Source organism: Egretta garzetta, unplaced genomic scaffold (assembly GCF_000687185.1).
Source record: "Egretta garzetta isolate BGI_Z169 unplaced genomic scaffold, ASM68718v1 scaffold158, whole genome shotgun sequence".
In the NCBI taxonomy this organism is placed as follows: domain Eukaryota; kingdom Metazoa; phylum Chordata; class Aves; order Pelecaniformes; family Ardeidae; genus Egretta; species Egretta garzetta.
Genome location: NW_009260430.1, coordinates 1840091 through 1858705, shown reverse-complemented (window position 1 = coordinate 1858705; position 18615 = coordinate 1840091). Strand labels below are relative to the sequence as shown.

Sequence of the window (18615 nt, the reverse complement as noted above, 5' to 3'; positions counted from 1 at the left end):
GTGGGGGGGGGGTGTTTGCGTGTGTGCCAAGGGGCTTGAAGACACTTGGCTAGGGTGTGCAATTTGGGGATGCTGCAGCCCTTGCTAGATCTGCCCATTTAGAGCATGGGGTATGTTTTTAAACTCTCTTGCAAACAGATGCAAGCTCTCCAGCTCTCTGCTTTCTCCGAACTGGAAGTTTTGGGGCTTTGAGACCACGCTGGGGATCTGGGCTTATTAGATGAGACATGGCACAGTGCTGATGGAGCCACATGCCCTTGAGTTTGCCAGTGGCTCACATACAACCAAATGGGCAGAATGAACTCTGCTCGTTTTGTGAAACAACACGTGGCTCCATCTTGAATCAGCGCAGGTTCTTGTTGGGACCACTTTGTATCTCCTCCAGCACGGCAGGCTCCTGAGTTGGTTCATCCTGTTCAGAGTTCCCAAATGAGCAGTGTTCAAGCAGTAACTTCCATCTTTCCATTGACGTTGTTGGGTTTTGATGGTCACTAAACGAGGTTTTGTCTGGTTTCACTGTCTCTCTCTGCCTCCCACTCCTCGTTTCAGGTCTCATGTCGTTAGATTCATCCACTGTTGCAGATTGCTTTTTGTAAGCGGTATGTGTCTGCCCTTTCAGACATTCTCTCCTACCAATATAAGAAGCGTAAAGCCTAGGCCCTAGGAGCTCTGGGGGGTCACAGGACCATGCAGCTGCAGGAGTCCATCCAATCAAGTAACATCTTTTACCCTCATAATGATAATTTCCCACTTTAGCAAAACACCCTGCTGCCAAACTCCAGTGATAATGAGCCTGTCAGTGCATCAGTGCGCTCCCAACAGTATCTAGAAAGTAGGGATTGTTTTTTGCAAGGCAAATGAAGACACTGATCATTAGCAAGAAACAAACCAATGATTCAATACATCGCTGGCCACACATACCAAATCATTGACTTTCTGTCCTGCTGGGCAGCAGCTGTTCCATTTGCTCTGTACAAATGGGTTTTTTTTCTCCAGAAGGGGCTGGAAAGGTAGACATTTCTCCAAGAACTGGAGGCAGCAGGCAATTGCTTCCTGCACTGGGCATGGACGTGTTGAGGGGGTCCTTCTGAAGCTGCTGAGAAGTCTGATGGGCTTTCCACTATTAAACTCTACTTCTGAATGCATGTGAATGCAGTGATTGGGTGGAAAAAAAAATCCTGTGAGAATCTACGTGAAATTGCAGGACAAAAAATGCTGCCCTAAAACTTACAATCACTGAAAGAATTAGAAGTTAATCATAGATATCCTCATAGGACTTCTTGCTGTATACCAGTTATGTGTAATCAGTATCCTTACAGATCATCTAGTCTCAGCAGTGTTGCTATTTTCATAATCCTCGCCTTGCCTAGCTGGCTGGATTGAAATGGGATGTCTACTCCGTAGCATTTCTGAGTAAAATGCATGACCCCGAGTCAATGGGACTGCAATCTGCTGTGCAATGAGATAGTCCTGATATTTCATCTTCTCTTGTTCCAAGGTACCTACGTGATGACAGTGACGGCAAATGATGCAGATGATAGTACTACAGCGAACGGGATGGTGAGATACCGAATCGTGACTCAGACCCCACAGAGCCCATCGCAAAATATGTTTACTATTAACAGCGAGACAGGAGACATTGTCACTGTGGCTGCTGGACTTGACAGAGAGGTGAGTTTAAAAGCCATCGGACCAGGTTTCCCGTTGTTGAGGGCTGCTGACTTGCAAAGTCCAAATCCTGTCTCGAATACAAAGCCTCTAAAAGTTTTGAGTTGTGGCGTGGAGATTGTGATCTTTGCTTCTGCAGCACCTTTGGGGCATCGTGGCTTCCATGTGATATTTTTGTCTTAATCCGTATCAGTCAATGAAACCCTGGGAGAATCTTCAAACTTGTGAAGCTGGTATTTCCCTTGCGTAAATTTGTACAACTCAAAGATGAAGAAGTTACTCCAGAAGGACCAGGGGGTTGAATAAAGTGCCGTTTGTACCCCTTCTGTTGGGGAACAAATAAATGCCATATATCTATAGCCCTTTCTAGACCCGTCTTGCTTAGTTCTTTGCATGTTATTTTCAGAAGCGGTTACACAGCCTATACGCAACACACTTTGCGTGTTTCGTGATGGCATCCTTATGTTGTTTCCAAACTCGGAAAATGTCTTCCAGTGGTTTTGGTTCTGTGTGAGGTTCTGCCTTTAGTACCTCTTCTTTCTGGTATTTTACAATGTACAGCCTTCCCAAATGCAGAAGCGTACTCTGCTAGGGTAAGCTATATGGTATGAGTCCCAGAGCTCTGCCTTCTCTAGGTGTGAATATAGCTCGAGGAGAAGGTATTTATACCTCACGCATTGTGTAGCATCGGTGGTGGGCTGGAGTGACCTGGGAAGAAGGAGACAGGAGTGAAGGTAGAGGGGGAGCTTAAGTTCTGGGGGTTTTCCCATTGGACGGTGTGGGTCGTGGAGTGTCACCTGTCCAATGCAATTAGGAGATCTTGATCAACTTGTAAGTGACTGGAGGGGTCATTTGTTCGTCGAACAGCCAGCCACAGATAGCATGGCTACGCAGCAAAGGTGAAAGTAAGGACTTCCAGAGTCTTAGGCTCAGATGTTTAACTTCAGGCAGTCCCCAGGGATAACAAGTCCAGTGAAACCCATTTTGAGAGAGCCCAACTTGCTGCATTTCTGAGAGGAGGCACCAGAAACTCCTTCTCTTCTTCCTTTCCCTCCTTTCCTCCCCTGCGACCAGCAGCCGGGATGGAGCAAGCGGGAGGCTCCGTGTGCGGGCTGGTGCATGGGCTTTCCTGCTTGGGGCACCAAACTCAGAGGGGTGAAAACTTCCAGCACTTCACAGGTTTGTTTTTTTTCCCTTCCACATCAGCCTCGGCCGCACTTTTCTGGCCCCGCTGCAGAGCGCTCTGCCGAGCGCCGGCAGACAGGCATTGCTCTGCCGGGGTTTGTGCCCGTTTCATTCGCATGCCTGGGCCGCTTTTTTGCTTCAGAGCTGCACGGCAGCTTTGGGAGGAATCCCGAGTGCGGCTGCAGAGCCGCTGTTGAGGGCTGATCAAAGCACCAGCAGCAGTTCAGCAGCACACGGGGTGCCCCAGGGCAGCCAGCGGGACCAGCACGGCGACCCGGGCTGCTGGCTGGGAATGGTGCAGATTTGGGGCTTGCCCAAGGCACAGTTTCAGGGTGCAGCGAGCCGGGGGGAGACGCTGTGTGAAGCAGCTTTCCAAGGAGAAGGTGGGGTGAGCAGAGAGCTTTCCAGATGTTGAAGACAAGAAGCAGAGCTGGGGGAGCAGAAGGAGCACCACAGCCTGCTCCGTCCCACCTGACGTGGCAGACTTTGCAAGTGCAACCTAGGGCAGGCTTGACCTTTCCCTGCTCTTTTTATTTAGAGAAGCAGAAAGTTAGCTGAATCCTAAGCAGGCAGATTATCCTAGGCAATGCTGAAGCCTGCAGCGTGCTTGCAGTTGAGGAGGAGAAACAAGTGCTGCAGAGATTGCTGGCAGCCCTCCGGGAGACGGTGGCAGAGCACTCCGAGGAGGGATCTGAATTCTGGCAGGAAAATGCTGATTTTATGGAAATGACAGAACTATTATTGCCCCCTCGACATCAGTGGGGGACAGCGTTTTAATGTAGGGCTTTCCGGGTAGAGAAAGGTCATTGGTTTATATTAATTTCAGAGACATAGGTTGGGATAGCTTGGTGGGAGAGAGGTTTTAATCTCAGCAAATCAGCTGAAAAAAGAGGCGGGTGATAATTAGGGGGAAAGAGGAAGGCAGGACGGTCATCTTTTTTTCAGGTTTATCTCATTGCATCTGGCGCATTTAAAAACCTTGCAGGGGAACCACATGCCTCACGTTAGTTCCCCTGTTGTACTGAGTCTGGGAAACCAAGGCAGGCTGGCGCCTTGTCTGTAGGAATACGGTGTGGAGCATCCCAAGCTGGGTACCGGGTTGGGGAAGGGATGCTTGGATCCAGGCAGAACAACCCGCTCTGGGCACAGGCCTGGGGCTGCCTTGAAGATACGGGCCATGCTTATTCCCAGCACTCTCGGCTGTGTTCCAGATTTACATCTGGAATTGGCGAAAGTTTCCGTTTTATTAGCATAAAATTGTGTTAGGGCTAAATTGAAAAATGTGTTTAAGCATTCCCCTAACTCTACCACAGATTGGTTTTTTTGTTTTTGTTTGTTTTTCCTGAAATCTTGAGAAAGCTATTAGAGGAGTAAATTTGGGTTTGCTGCTGACATTTTCTTGTTGTTAGGAAAAGGAGCCGAAGAGCAGTATTTGGAATGCAGATTTGTGTAAATTAAAATGTTAACAAATCTGACCTATTCATCTGAAACTACTACAACCAAGATAAATTCCCTGGGTACCAGTTATTTCTCCAAATGCTTATTGACACATTTATCAGTGCCTGTGACACTATTATGTTAAGCTGTGTTGAGACGGAACCAGGTCCATGTTCAGATCCAGCATTTGTCTCTCAGAGGGGAGAAAAGTCACTCCAGAACCGGTGTTTCTAGCTCAGCATTTCTGTTGCGTGCTCATTAAATGAGACTTGGTGCTGCCAGCATCTCCACTTAATTATTGGTTCTTTACTGGTTTCTCACATTACCTTCAATTCGTGAAATGTCCAAGAAACTGGACGAAGCGTTCCGTCTTGGTTTGTGTCATGAGGAGGGCTTTGGTTAACCTGCGAGAAACCTATTTTAAGAGAAATTCATGTGGCTTGCTGCTGTTTCTAAACCCTCATTTCCACAAACCAAGGAGGAAATTAAAAACTCAGCCTCTCAAATTGTGCTGGTCTCTCTAAATGTGTCTGACACTGAAGATAGCAAAATGAAAAGCCAAGGTATTAAAATATTGATGGCTTTAAAGTTATCTTACCTGGTTCCCAGTAATCTGGATGTAAATATGGTTACAATGCTCTGTGTCCATTCACTCATTACGGCTGCGCTTAATTGAATGGATCCCCAAGGAAGATAAAGATAATTGGACTGCACTTCATAAAAAATTATTAAAGGAGGACAGTTTAGCAACAGCCCGATTTAAACTCCTGGATGCCTAAGGGTGAGAAATGCCAAAGGTGGAACAAAGGAACATCAATCCCTTGAATTAATAGGGAAAATGATAGGGGTTTAGAGTGCGCCAGAGGTTGAAAGGTGCATTCAGACAGCCAGGCTTAGATGAAAAGGTGAAAAGCAGATACTTGCTCTAATACAGGAAAACGTCAGGGAAATGTAGGAAATCTGCAGCTGGCTTAATGAAACGAGGAGGGAAAGATCAAATAGCGGTGGGAGCACAAAATGTGGGGATTAATAGGGAAGGCTACGAACACATGAGATGGACAGGTTGTAACAAAGTTCAGGGGGTAGGAGGGCACCGTGCTGGCTTATTTAATTTATGGCAGGCTGCTGCAGAGATGGGTGGTTCTACTGGGAGTCGCTACGCACCTGATAGCTTAATTTAGCAGCACATCTGAATTCCAGATTTTATTGCTTTTTTTGTTTTGTCCACTGGGAAGAAAATAACAAAAGGTAAAAAAGGGTCAGCTGTCCCCAGATGGGGCTCAGAAGCAGGCAGAACATTCATATTTCTGTTTTCCATTCTGAAAAGGAGCATTTCCCCTTATAACCACGCAGAAGGGACCAGCTCTGTTCTGCATGTTTGCTCATTTTGGCCACTGGCGTCCCAGGCGGGGATGGAGCCCAGACTGTCAGCCTGACGGTGAGCTCCTGGTACAGTAATTCCACTCCGTCAGCTCTTCTGATTTCTCTGGTGGCAGAATATCTGTCTCAGTAGCACAAGTAAAACTGCACCAGGGCTATAGTATAGGCAATATCATCCTCTGAAGAGCTTCTGCTAAATATTTTATGAACACGGACTCTGAGCAAGCAAAGGGGAAAAAAAAAAAAAAAAGAAGTGAGAGGAAAGGAGCTGGTTGATCCCGCAGCCTGCTGGCAGGCCAATAAATGTCGAGACATCTCAAATGTCATCCAGGCTTATTTGAGATAATAAGTATTTCGGCTCTGTGGTGCTCGTAGTGTAGCGTTGTTAACTTTTTGAGATCTCCTTTAGAAAGGAGTCCCTTCCCAGAGTATTCATCTCATGTGGAAGAAATTAAGAAAGTTGGGAGCTCCGAGTTGCTTCTTCTGAATTTCTGTATGTTTATATTTCTTTTAAAAGTGATTGGAGCTCTGCTGCTGCAAATGCCTTTAAAAATAGATGAAATCCAATTCTATGATTACTACACTTGGCTTTCCGAAAACGTGATGTTGCTAGTCTTTCTCAAGTGAGTGAAAGATAAAAGGGAGAGCCTGCCAACGACTGAGTTAGTGGCTTATTTTATTTATGAATGGAATGGCAGGATTTTTGTGGGGAAGAGGAAAAGTTCTCCTTATTGGCAGAGACAGTTGATTTCTATTCCAACACTTTGGGTTTGGTGCAACGAGACATTTGTGATAGAGCAGAATTTTGAAATGTTATGTTAACTTTCCGAAAACGTGATGTTGCTAGTCTTTCTCAAGTGAGTGAAAGATAAAAGGGAGAGCCTGCCAACGACTGAGTTAGTGGCTTATTTTATTTATGAATGGAATGGCAGGATTTTTGTGGGGAAGAGGAAAAGTTCTCCTTATTGGCAGAGACAGTTGATTTCTATTCCAACACTTTGGGTTTGGTGCAACGAGACATTTGTGATAGAGCAGAATTTTGAAATGTTATTTAAAAAAAAAAAAAAAAAAGCAGTACTATGCTCCTCCAAAAACTGAGCGGGATTGGTTTTTACCATCTGTAGTAACTATTTTGGGTACATTTATCTCCAGGTCATTGCAGTAGCTTTTTGAAACCTCCTTGTTACTTCATTTCAAATGTTAGCTGGACATAAAGAAGGCATCACATTGGTGACAGGAATTAGTTTATCCACTGGGACTGCTGTAATTCATCCTTTGTGAATTAGTCCCACATACAGCAATCTACTAATTCAAGATTACCCAAATACAGTATTTTTAACCTGGGTTTGGCTCTTCCAGCCAGCCGATACTCTTCAGGGTAGCCAACAGGTAACACAGGCTGAGCCTTGCTTTCTGTACCAGGACATTTTTCTCTGACAGGAGAGTCCAGCAGCTTTCAATCCTTTTTCCGCCCCTGGAATATAACAAAAGGATTTTATTCTGTTCTAAATTACGGCCGCCTGTGTTAATTATTTCCCCTCACTGCATATCAATGCGACGTTCTGCAAAGCGACGCCTCCTCCTCTGAGCAGGGCTGGAGGAACATCTGCTGCAGCGTGAGGCTGAAGGATCTCGACACGATACGAGTGATAGATGAGTGAATCTGTGCAGATTCTCAGTCGTGTATGTGTACTGACAAAATACAAAGAATGAGGGAGAGTGGCATCTAAATGGCTTGACTGCATCCTAAGAGTTTCTGTTTCCCATTTTCCTCACTCAAATTAGCCATCTCCAAGGAGCAGTGAGGACTAATGCAAAATTGGTAAGAGGATGTCACCTTCTGACAGGTGCAATCTAACATGCACCGTATTTGCCGTTTGTATCTATTACAGGAGTTCTTTAAAGTGAGAGGGATTCTGGTTTTCGTCTTTTCTCCATTTTTTTTTTTTTTCCGGAGAAGAAGTAAAACAAGGTTGTTAGATTCTGCTGAGCCACAAGTATCCTGCTTTTAAAGATGAAGTTCGAGGATCACTGCATTAAGACGTGCAGAAAGATGCATCCACAGCTGAGCTCACAGGAGGGGAAGGAGAGTGAGAGATGAGCAGTTATTTTGCCAGTGAGGTGCATGCATTGCTATGCATTTGGACCACAAGCCCCTGTATTTAGCTCCCAGACCCACAGGCTCCCAGAGTGTTTTCCAGTGACCGAGATGATGAAGGACTGTAGCAGAGTTCCAAGGGTAAGTGGCTTTCCCACTTCTCACAGCATTCAAATCACGACTGGAAGTCTTTGTGGAATGTGTCACCAAGCCAGACATAAACTACTGGAATCTTAACATAGAGAAGCGGGTAAAATCCTGTAGCGTCCTCCGTACAGCAGGTCAGCCCATGCATTTTATTTGTCCCTTCTAGCCTTGGCCTTAACGTTTCCGACAGAGTTTCCCATTGCTGTTGAGGAGCGGTGTGCCCCCGCGCTGCCGCACAGCAGGCGCTGCCCTCGCTGGCTGCCCGGCTGCCACACACCATCCCAGGGATTTGGGGAGTACGAAGTCATGCTGGGGGATGAAAGCCGCTCTATAAATGCCATTTGTCGCTGAATACTGTGTTATTCCTGATACCTTGTAATTTTTCAGGTCCGTGTACCAAAAATGTAAATACTGAAGCTTTATATATTAATATGCCTGAAATCATTACTTAAAGATAAAACTGGTTAAATTATTCAGTTATAAAATTATCCCATTTCCACAGCAGCATATCCTGTCAAAGGAAGAGCTGATTAGCCCTAAGCTGAATTTAGCCAGTAGATTTATGCTTGATTCTGGTTTATGTTTCTGCATTGTACGTAGGACTGATTTGAGCTTGCTCCATCATTCCAGCATGCATTTCATTTTCTCATTACAGACAAGAATGACCTTTTCCAGCAAATTATGGTGAGGAGCACTACCACTCACCAGTGAAGAAGGTTCATTTTATTAACCCCATTTAGTGCCTTTGGAAACGCATCGTGCTCCCAATGGAGGGCCACTTGTAGTCACTTAAGATACCAGAAGTTAGTAGATGGGGAGGGCTTGGGTCTGCTCTGAGTGCTCTTGGTCCAGCATTGCTTAATGGATTCCTTGGCAGTCCTTGTTGCAGGATGGGAAAGATGTGAGCGAAGAACAAAGCCTTGTCACAGAAATAATGCTATTTGTTTTAATTAAGAAGGGAATTATGTCAGTGGTTCTGAAGCTTTGTTACCTGAAGCCTGGAAAGACCATGTCTCCCCATTTGCGTTTCTCAAATAGCAGTGGCTGTGTGTCCTGCTGGTGGGTGTTTCCAGAATCATCTGTACCTTTCGGTCTTCTGGGTGATTGCTGCAACTCACCAAGTACGGTGCTGTCAATCAGTTTTTAGAGCTCATGTGTATGGAAAGCTGTTCTTGATTATTTTTCCTTGATAAAAACCTGATAGCTAGGTGGGATATTATCCTGAGAGAGGAAGGGCTCTGAGCCATGGGCCTTGAAAGACAATAGCATGACTATGTGTTTCACTTTTAAAAAAAGAGTATTTGGAGATGACAGGAAAAACTTTTAAAGAATAAAAGAGCTTTCCAAAAAAAAAGAGGCTGGTAAATAGCTTGGAAACTGTGGGAGTCCATTGAGTAGATAGGAAAACAGCCATGGTATTTACCTCTCAAAAAAATTCACCAGCAAGACGATCAGGACGCAAATGTAATGGGCTGGAGACCAACTGGTTATACAAATTGCGATGATCTGTTGGCACCGTTTGAATGTGAGTTTGTGTAAGCTCAGCCTAGCGGAGGTTTCATCCACGCGTATTCACTCATTATCCTCCCCTGTGCTTAGTTAGACACTAATGGCTCTGTCATCACTGGGGGTTTTAGGAAGTTAATAACATTGACAAGCAAAGAGAAACACTAATGAAGGAAGTAAGACAGCACGACAAACACGTGTTTAATCATATTGCCTGGACAGGCAGAGCACGCTGTATGGCCACCTGTATTGCTAATCCTTGACCGATAGATGTGTGACATTTAATCCTTGACATCACTGCTGTTGGGGAAGGACCACTTTGCATGCTCTGGAAAAACATGGCAGAGCAGAGCCTGTTTGGTTAAGCAAGCTGCTCAGTCTGATAGTTTCCATGAAACCTTATCGTGCTCTTCCCGTTATTTAAGTCTACGCAATACCAACTCTTTGGGCTTCAGAAAATCAGTCGACCTGTTTCCAGGATAAGCAGTCCTACCAATTTTTTAATGCTAATTTTGAACTTGCCTTCAGTAATTCTTTGCCTTGCTGTTGGCACCGCCGAGATGCCTTATTCACAACTGGGACACGCTGTGTCTTCTTCACCAGTCCTCTTGCCCTTTGAAGGTTGGGAGTATCAGAGCTGTTTGTGAGGGATGAGGAAGGACCCATGATTTTGTGGCCATGCTGATCCTCTTGAGAAGTTGGTTTCACATTTGCAGACCTGGCTTCATCTTTGCTGATGAGGCTGACAGTCCCCAGTGAAACGTAGCAGAGGAGTTGATGGGGAGCCCACCTCAGCACCACAGCTCTTCTCTGCAATAAATATCTGACAAGGTGATCTGCCGCACGTGGCTTGCGTTTGTGTCGGCCCTGCTCCTGTCTGAGAGCATTTAATTCCCCATCAAATTGTGTTTTTAATAAAGAGGATCAAATAGTGCGATGGTGCTGCTTTTATCGGTCTAGTTGTTCTGTGAGGTTTTCAGTTCGAGTCCCTGCACGTTGTGTGTCCCTTCTGAAGATGTGCCCAGAAGGATGCTCTAACCACGGAACAGAAAGAACTGGTGTCTAAAAGTAAACTTACAGCCAGTTTACATCTCCCATGGAGCTGATTCCACCAAGAATGAGTCCTACCCTTCGGCTGAAACAGCTTCTTCCCACTCAGACATACAGGGCTATTTACTGCCTGCCAGAGTAGCTCCCCAGTTTGTTTTTTTTTTCTTTTTTTCCGTTTGGCTTAGACTCCCTTTTACACACCTGCCTTACTTGAAGTATTCCTAGCATTCCGATGCTGTAGCCTCTGGAGGAGATTGTACTGATTCACACATTAAACTGTAATGACTTCTTATTCATATTTGGGCAAGCTCTTGAAGAGACGTTACCAAATTGAAAAGCTACATGATTTGGGGTTGACCTATTCAGATAAAACAAACCTTTGAGTTTAATTGGATCTGATTATAGAGTCTGAGCGAGAATAGGACTGAAACCCAGCCTAATCAGTTCTCTTTTTTTAAATCTGGAAATCTTCAGAGCCTCTCCTATAAGAGAATTCCACATGTGCTAATAGTCTATAGGCCCTTTTCTTTCTACACACACATTTTAGTATGTTCAGAGACTTCTGGTACAGTCTGGGTGCGCTTGTTTCAAGTTGCTCATGAAATCCCACCTCTGACTACAGTGGGTTGGCTTATACATTATTCAGTAGTAAAATCCCAGCTGAATAGGAAGCGGGGAGGGGGAAGTTAAGTATCGGAGTGGAAAGCTCACCAGGTCCTTAGCATAATCTCTCTGGTTCAGACCTGCATTTCTTTTTCCATTTGAGCTTGTCTTACAGTGGAGAATAGTGTATCATTCCAATTTCCGATAGAAGACTACCTGCTCAGCTCAGGCAGATTTAAAGTTTTTCTTCTGGTACATCACATACTTTCCAACAGCCCCTTCCCCTCTCTAAAGGGATTATTGTCTAAATCTGCACGAGGTCAAGTGAAATAATTAAACACAAGCTGGCTCCACTAATTAACTTATCCACAGACCATTGTCTGTTATTAGCATTTTAAAGAGAGACTTTGTTAACTCTTCCTAGACCTAGTAGTTTTTTCTAATAGCACAACCCATTCCTATCAGCATATTTGGCTACATTTCTTACTAAAATATTGTCATCGACACGTTTGCCAGAGCATGAAGGAGTTTACAGGATGTTTCGGTCTGCAGCAACTACTTTTCTTAACGGAGCGTAAGAAAAAGGCAGCTTAAATGCAAAGGAATGTTACTGCAGAAGACCAGATAGAGAGTCTTGTATTCTGAAAGTATTCTTACAACGGAAAGTCGTCAGTGTGAACAGTGGAGAGACTATTATGTGCTTTCTAAAATATAATTAAAATGGTGATCTATCTAGTGTCTTACAGTGCATCTCATCAGAGCTTTGGAACCATGTCAGGATCATGGAGTATGGAGTTGCTGGGGATGTAATACTTCCAAAAGGACAGGAATGTGTGCACAGGGACAAAAATGTGGGAGTTTGCTATTCTGCACCACAAATACTGTCTAATTCCTTGAGTTCTGCGCTAATGGTCTGAAGTTGCGCCAGGGCAGGTTTAGGTTGGACATTAGGAAAAATTTCTTCCCTGAAAGGGCTGTCAGGCACTGGAAGGGGCTGCCCAGGGAAGGGGTCGAGTCCCCATCCCTGGGGGGATTTAAAAGCCGGGCAGACGAGGTGCTTAGGGACAGAGTTTAGTGGTAGGATGGCAGGGGTAGGGGAATGTTTGGGCTTGGTGGTTTTAAAGGGCTTTTCCAACCTAAACAAATCTATGATTTTATAATTAGTATCCCAAAAGGTGGCAGAAGGTGGCTTTTTGAAGGGCAGAACTGTTCCTTTTGGACCCTTCCAAGCATCACTAGACTGGCTGTAAGTAATCACACCGTCAGGTATGGAGCTTTGGGATGTTCTCCATTCACTACAGGTTGAGAGGGGGTCTCTTGGATAAGGCCAGCAAGGTGCCATGCGCAGGCAGGCAGGAGCTCTGTGTTACTTTTTCCAGAATGTCATGTTAAAGCATCTCAGAGCTTGTAGAAGCAAAGCCGTGAGGCGGTTTGTTCTTTTGTCATGGTAACCTCACCATTTTTTCTCCTAATTTTTAGGCTAAATATTTTTCTTTCAGTGTTGTTCTGTTATTCTAATTTTCAAAAATTGTGGGGATTTAGTGTAAGAAATCTTCATTAAGTAGAGTATGTGTCAGTACAATGATGTTGTATTCAAGCTATTCATTTTTTGCACTTAAAATGCTTTGTGTTCCAAATGCCTTTCTAGAAAAATAAATGTAGCTTTCAGTTAAAGTAAACAGGTCACATTTAGAAGGGGAACTAATTGGATAAAAATGTGGTGACTCATGCTATCCAGACATTCAATAAGTTGGCCTTTCCAGTCCTAATTTATGCAGCTCTCTGAACAATAAATGGATTGCAGGTTCACATTCGTACCAATGTGGAATTCATCTCGGTTTATAAGGAAGAATCTTGTTTTAATGGTTAAAGGTTTGGGTAGGTGCTCAAACAGGGCCAAACTGGTCAGGCTGATTTCTGTTGCCTGAGGATGGGAAGCAGGGTTTGTAAGTCAACAGCGAGTGACTCGTAGAATTGGTAAAGCTCTTCTGATAGCTATCTGCTTTTCTAAAGGGAGGGCTTAATACACCCAAGCAAACACATGCCAAATAAAATGCCTACTTAGGAAGCATTGTTTTCACCTTCAGAAGGTGAATTTTAGAGAGATAAGAAGAGTAGCATCCTTCTCCCTTCAACTCTGTGCAAAACCTGCAGAGTGGAGCTGGCCCAGCCATAGAGATCTGCAGCGTTTGAAATACCCTACGATATATCGTATGTGCTCTGCTCACAGGGGAGCTTGTACGGAGATGAAGTGAAGTGGTAGATGAGAGGATGCTCCACGCATTACTCATTCTGGAAGTGGTTTGTTTTGGAGATGTGTATGTTTCTGCAATTATTTTAGCCATTAAACTTCAGCCCTGAAAATGCTTTCATCTTGGCTGATTCCATCTTTTTGTGGCCATGGCGATGCAGAGGAGTGTGATGGGAAATGCGTTATTAGATTTGTAAATTATGTGCATTTTTCCCCCCTTGATGTTTGATATCAGAAGACATGATGTTCGACAGAAAAGGTAATGAACAGTATTTGCTTGTAAATCAGCAGCTAGATGTGGTTTGAATGAATGCATATTTGAGCATAAAGAAAAAATCTGAAAGGGTTACCAGTGCTCCTCACTATCAGAAAATCTGCCCTATGGATAAGAAGTGGAGGCAGCTTCCATCAGCATGTGCTGGAGAGGCACTCAACGCCTGCATCACTTCAACACACCAACTGCTCACAAAGCGGTCACTGCCCGGACTATGGTGCATATAGACCTATCTAAACCGACTTTCCACAATCAAGCTTCACTAGTGCTAGTGAAATAGCTGGAAGACCAGGGAAACCTTCAGGACGTTGATGGATCTTCAGGTAGGTGGCCCACCTGCAGCTCCTTTGGCCATGCCAACATTTCTGTGAACGCACAAACTAGAGAGCTGGAGAATCTCTCAGCTTATATCCATGAGTAAAAATCGAAGCATCAGCAGTCATTTATGTAGCTGGTCCTGGTTAGGTAGGAAATGCCCCACAAAGAGTTTCCCACCCCCAGATTAGGACAAAATAATAAATTTTTAAAATCATAATTACCAATCAGAAAAAAAGTCTGGAGAGAATCAACATTTTTATTTTAATCGCTGCAAAAATGTCACATTGATATTGGTCTTCTAAAATGATGTTTGACATTTTGTAAGATCAATTTTTGTCAAAGTTCTCTCAGGCCATTAAAGCCATTTTAAAAGGGACTGTTTTGCGATGTAAAAATAAAATTCCAAGCGAGGGAGAGGTTTCGAATGCCCTTCCTTGGGAGCAGTTTCACTCTTAGCATCTTCTGATGAAAAAACACTTTGTCATAATATTCTCCACCAGTTTTCATCCTCAGGCTCCTTCAGCTCTCTATATGGTCTCTGCCACTACTGCCATCCTCCCATATCAAAATGGGTATTTAGGGATGCTCTTCTGCAAGTTAATTCCACTGTTTGCAATGAGAGCCTATTAACGTAACTCGGAGTGACCATTGCCTGCAGTATTTAGCATCTTCAAAGGCTGACTGACAGATTTGAGAAAGGGATTTTGCATTATTGGGCTGACCCCCAATGCTGTACCAGGGCAGGCTTAGAGAAGAGCACAGGCACAGCGCTTTTCTTACAACATCCAGAGGAAAAATAAGGTAGGTAGGCTACATTACATACTTAATAACCAGATGTGCAGAGGAGCATTCAGGGAAAACGCATCAAAACATCTTGCAAAACCTCATTTAAAGTTACATAAATTACTGTTTGCATTTTCGCATACAGTTATTTTCAAGTCTAACCAGCTGTATCTGTTTGGAGTGGCCCTAAATAAATGCATCATTACATAAACACAGAATTTGTTTGGGGATTTTTTTTCCAATGAGGTCCAGGCCCTGTTTGCTTCGCAGTATTGCACAGACTGTGAGAAGGAGGTGTCTGAATTTCAGTGGGACACTTTGACACAGAAAATCCCATTCTTAGTACGTTTGGTGTTTCTAAACCGTGTGGTGACAGCTACCTTAAAAGAAGACACAGTAAATGATATGGTACATTTTTTGCTAGAGAAATTTGCAGGTAGGTAGAAAGTCCAAGCGGGTGACTACATTTCATTTAACATTTTTCACCCCCTTTTGGTACAGCAAGGCAGCGTCCGGAGCGTGCTGATGCACTGTGCAGGCATTTTGCTGACAGGCTTCCCAGCAGCAGATTGGTTCGCTGCTTATTCGGAAAGCCGGATGATTGCTATTCAAGGAGAACACTCTGTCATGATCCGGCGTGATAACGCCGCGAGCCCGCCGCCACTGCATTATCATCTCACAGGATGCAATTACCTGATAAACAGTGACGCTCTCCGTCGCCGTGCATCGGTTGTACACCCCTGCAAGTCCAGTCCACAAAGTTCAATCCAGTGTTCCAAAGGCCTTAAGTACCATTGAAGTGTTCTCTAGTGGGTCCCCGGGTTTTATAAATGAGGAAATAAATGAAGTGACTACAGGCGCAGAGACGCTCGTCTGTGACTTCTGTGTTCCAAACCAGAATAAAACGTGAAAGAATAATGTGAAAGACATGATGGGTTTATATTGAAGAAATAATCACAGAGTCACTTATCAGAATCAGGAAACCTGCTTTATCCTTTGTTGCATTATAAATAAGAATTGTATTTGTTCTTGGGAAACAAGCCTGAAGTACACCGCAGCACGTAATTGTGAGTGACGCACGGGGAGCGACTGAATAAATACTGCCTGTCTGTTCCATTAGGTGATTTTGTTTCTTATGTTCCTCTGCTCTTCTTACCAGGAATGAGTTATCATTTCAGAGGTGCGGTCTGACCATTTATCGGGTCACTCGTTACTGGGTCTGAACTTGAAGCTGACCAGAGGGAGGATGCTGACTGCTGGGCAGGGAGCGTGGCGTGGGCAGGAGGCAGGGGCTGGGGTCTCCAGCTCGGCCCCGATCTGCTCAATGCCGAGGTGGGCTCTCCAGGCACGAGGAGACCACCGTCAGCCAGGCTGTCCCAGAGTGATGTGGAGGAAGGGAGAAGAAGGGCAAAACATCTGTCCTGCACCCTTCTGCCTCTCCAGGAACGGGGAGATATAAGGGGGGGACAAGGGTGGAGATAAAATAGAATAGGAGGAGACATTTGCAGGGATGGAAGATTAAAGAGGTTGGCACGAAGGGGTCGGTAGCAAAGCCTAGTCAGGCTTAGGAGCATCTGCTTGCCAAAAGCAGCCTAGCGCTTACTCGCTCTGGTGATTGGGCATAAGCAGCCTTGAAAATGATTGAGTCTGGTTGATAAATAAATGGTACTGGTAGTGTAGGATGTCTTACTTTGAAGGAAGAAAACTGAGATCCCATGAGAAGTGTGAACATTCGTGATTGTTTGGAGAGAAGTCAAGTAATGATGGAACATAGCTGGGACGTTGCAGCTGAAGGAAGAGGCTGAAGCTCTCTGTCTTCCATGCATCATGAGAAGAGTTTCTGCAGTTACTATATTTTGCCCTTTTTCCACTCTTCATGTGAGCTCTGGCAAAGGCTTTAAGCTCTGAATTCAAAGGGATATAGAAAATGCCATTCTAGATGGGACAACCCACGTAGTTCAGCATCCTCTCACGATACAGGCATCTGTCAGAGCTTCAGGCAGGAGCTCTTGGAGCTGTGTGTTTGGTGGTTATGTCTCGCGCTCGGTGATTAGATGTAAAATTACACAGCATCATCCTAACTTGGAACATAAAACCACTTCCATGCTCTGTCTTGACTGTTCATACGTTTCTTGGCAGAAGCTGTTGCAGACACCAGCTTTCAATCCTTTCAAATTAAATGTCAGTTGATGGCGGAGTCGTCATCAGCACGAGCGTCCTGCTCGTCCTGCTTCCCTCGGCGCTGGAGAGCGGCTCTGCACCTCCTGAGCCTGCTGATGAGCAGCTCATCTGGGAGCAGTTCCGAAGGAGATCTTTGCCTTTCTTTGGCTTCCCAGAAGAATTCGTAATTATTTCCTCCTTTATCATAGAGTGCAGCTGGAGGCTTCAGCTCCATTAGAATTGCCCTGGTAATTTCACAGTGTGAAATTTACAGCAAACAAGGGACATTAACGTTAAATAAATTTATGCAACAGCAACCCTCACCCAAGTCATTAAAAGTGTGTGCGATTTTTAATGGATGCTTCAGCATGGCATTTGATAAGTTTGTTCGTTTCTTTTCCCAGTCTGTTAAGTATACGTATACACACAGACATAAATTTTTCTGCCGGAGGTATCGGTAAAAGCTGGCTGTGGCCTCGAATGTCACCCCCTGGCAAACACTTTAAACATGGCCATAATCCCAACGGCGGTGGAGTGAAGAGAGGCTGTTGCTGAAGAGCGGATTTGTGTGTGCGCGCGCGAGCGTGGGTCTGTGCGCGACTCAAATAATCCAATTGAACTATGTAGTGATTCTGAATTATGTCTATTTGAAAAGACAGGATATCATAAAGACTGCTAATATGGTGGAAAATTATATTAAGCTGAGACAAGACAAAGTTGATTATGTGCTAGACTAGTGCAGATGTGCCTGGCGCGAGTCATTTATGCATATTGATTGATCTTAAATATAGCCAAGCGGAGGATGGGAGTGGTGTTTGTATGGTTATTGATTTTGTTTCAACTCCTTGGGCTGTCATCGTAAGCTTTCAGATCCGACTACCTTGACTGATACAACTGCTGATCAGAAAGCTCGATAAGAAAGCCGGCATGAGGCTGATGTCCTAGCCAAAGAAAACATAGCGGTTACGTCCTTTTAGAAGCAGACTGTTGCACTCGTTTCACGCAGATATTCAGAAACATGCCAGCTCATTATACCTCAGTGGAGCCTGGGTGTAAAATGCATTGGAAGGCTGCAATTGGGCTTTGGGTTCTGGCTGGTTTTGGGTTGACCCTAGACTTGGTGGATGTTGCTCATCTGAGCTGTGCATTAAATGTTGCTTAGGGACAGGGTCTAGTGGTGGAATGGCAGTGTTAAGTTAACGGTTGGACTTGATGATCTTAAAGGTCTTTTCCAAGCTAAACGATTCTATGATTCTGTGATTCTAAACAGCCTGAGAATGCTCACGTGAGTCAGTTTGCTGCATGATCCATTTTTCTTCAGTTTGCTTAAAGGAAGTGATTTGGTTTCTTAATTGCTTAATTTTGGCTTTTACAAACCTGCACGAGCAGAACTGTTGCTTCTCCACCTCTCCCACGTTCCAAGCAGCAAAGCTGTAAACAGGAGACTTCCAATGCCGGTCTTCTGTTGCGGTCTCATTCCTTGGGACTCTCAATTAAGAAGGTATTCTTGAGCGCGGCTCCGCTTAGGGCCACCGACCGTTGCCACCAGCAAGCCTGGCCTCCCAGGGCTCTGTAACTCTGCTGGCATCACTTGCGTGGAGCTTGAAACGTGATGGGGGAGTCAAATGAGATGCTGGTTTTCTAATAAACAAAGTATAAACAGAGGAGTAGAGAGAATTAGACCTTAAGCAGTCAATAAAATGGATTTGTGGCTGTTTGCCCTGGAAATTTCCTAATACCCCAGTCCTGAGAGTT

General features: G+C 44.6%; 1 protein-coding gene across 1 annotated transcript in view; it reads left to right on the top strand.

Moving 5' to 3' along the window:
* The window catches only part of CDH4 (cadherin 4), a 479348-nt gene that overhangs the window by 396738 nt on the left and 63995 nt on the right, over window positions 1-18615 (top strand). The window contains exon 6 of the mRNA XM_009643736.2: window positions 1499-1671. Within this exon, the coding sequence (XP_009642031.1) occupies window positions 1499-1671 (173 nt within the window). The remainder of the gene's footprint in view (window positions 1-1498; window positions 1672-18615) is intronic.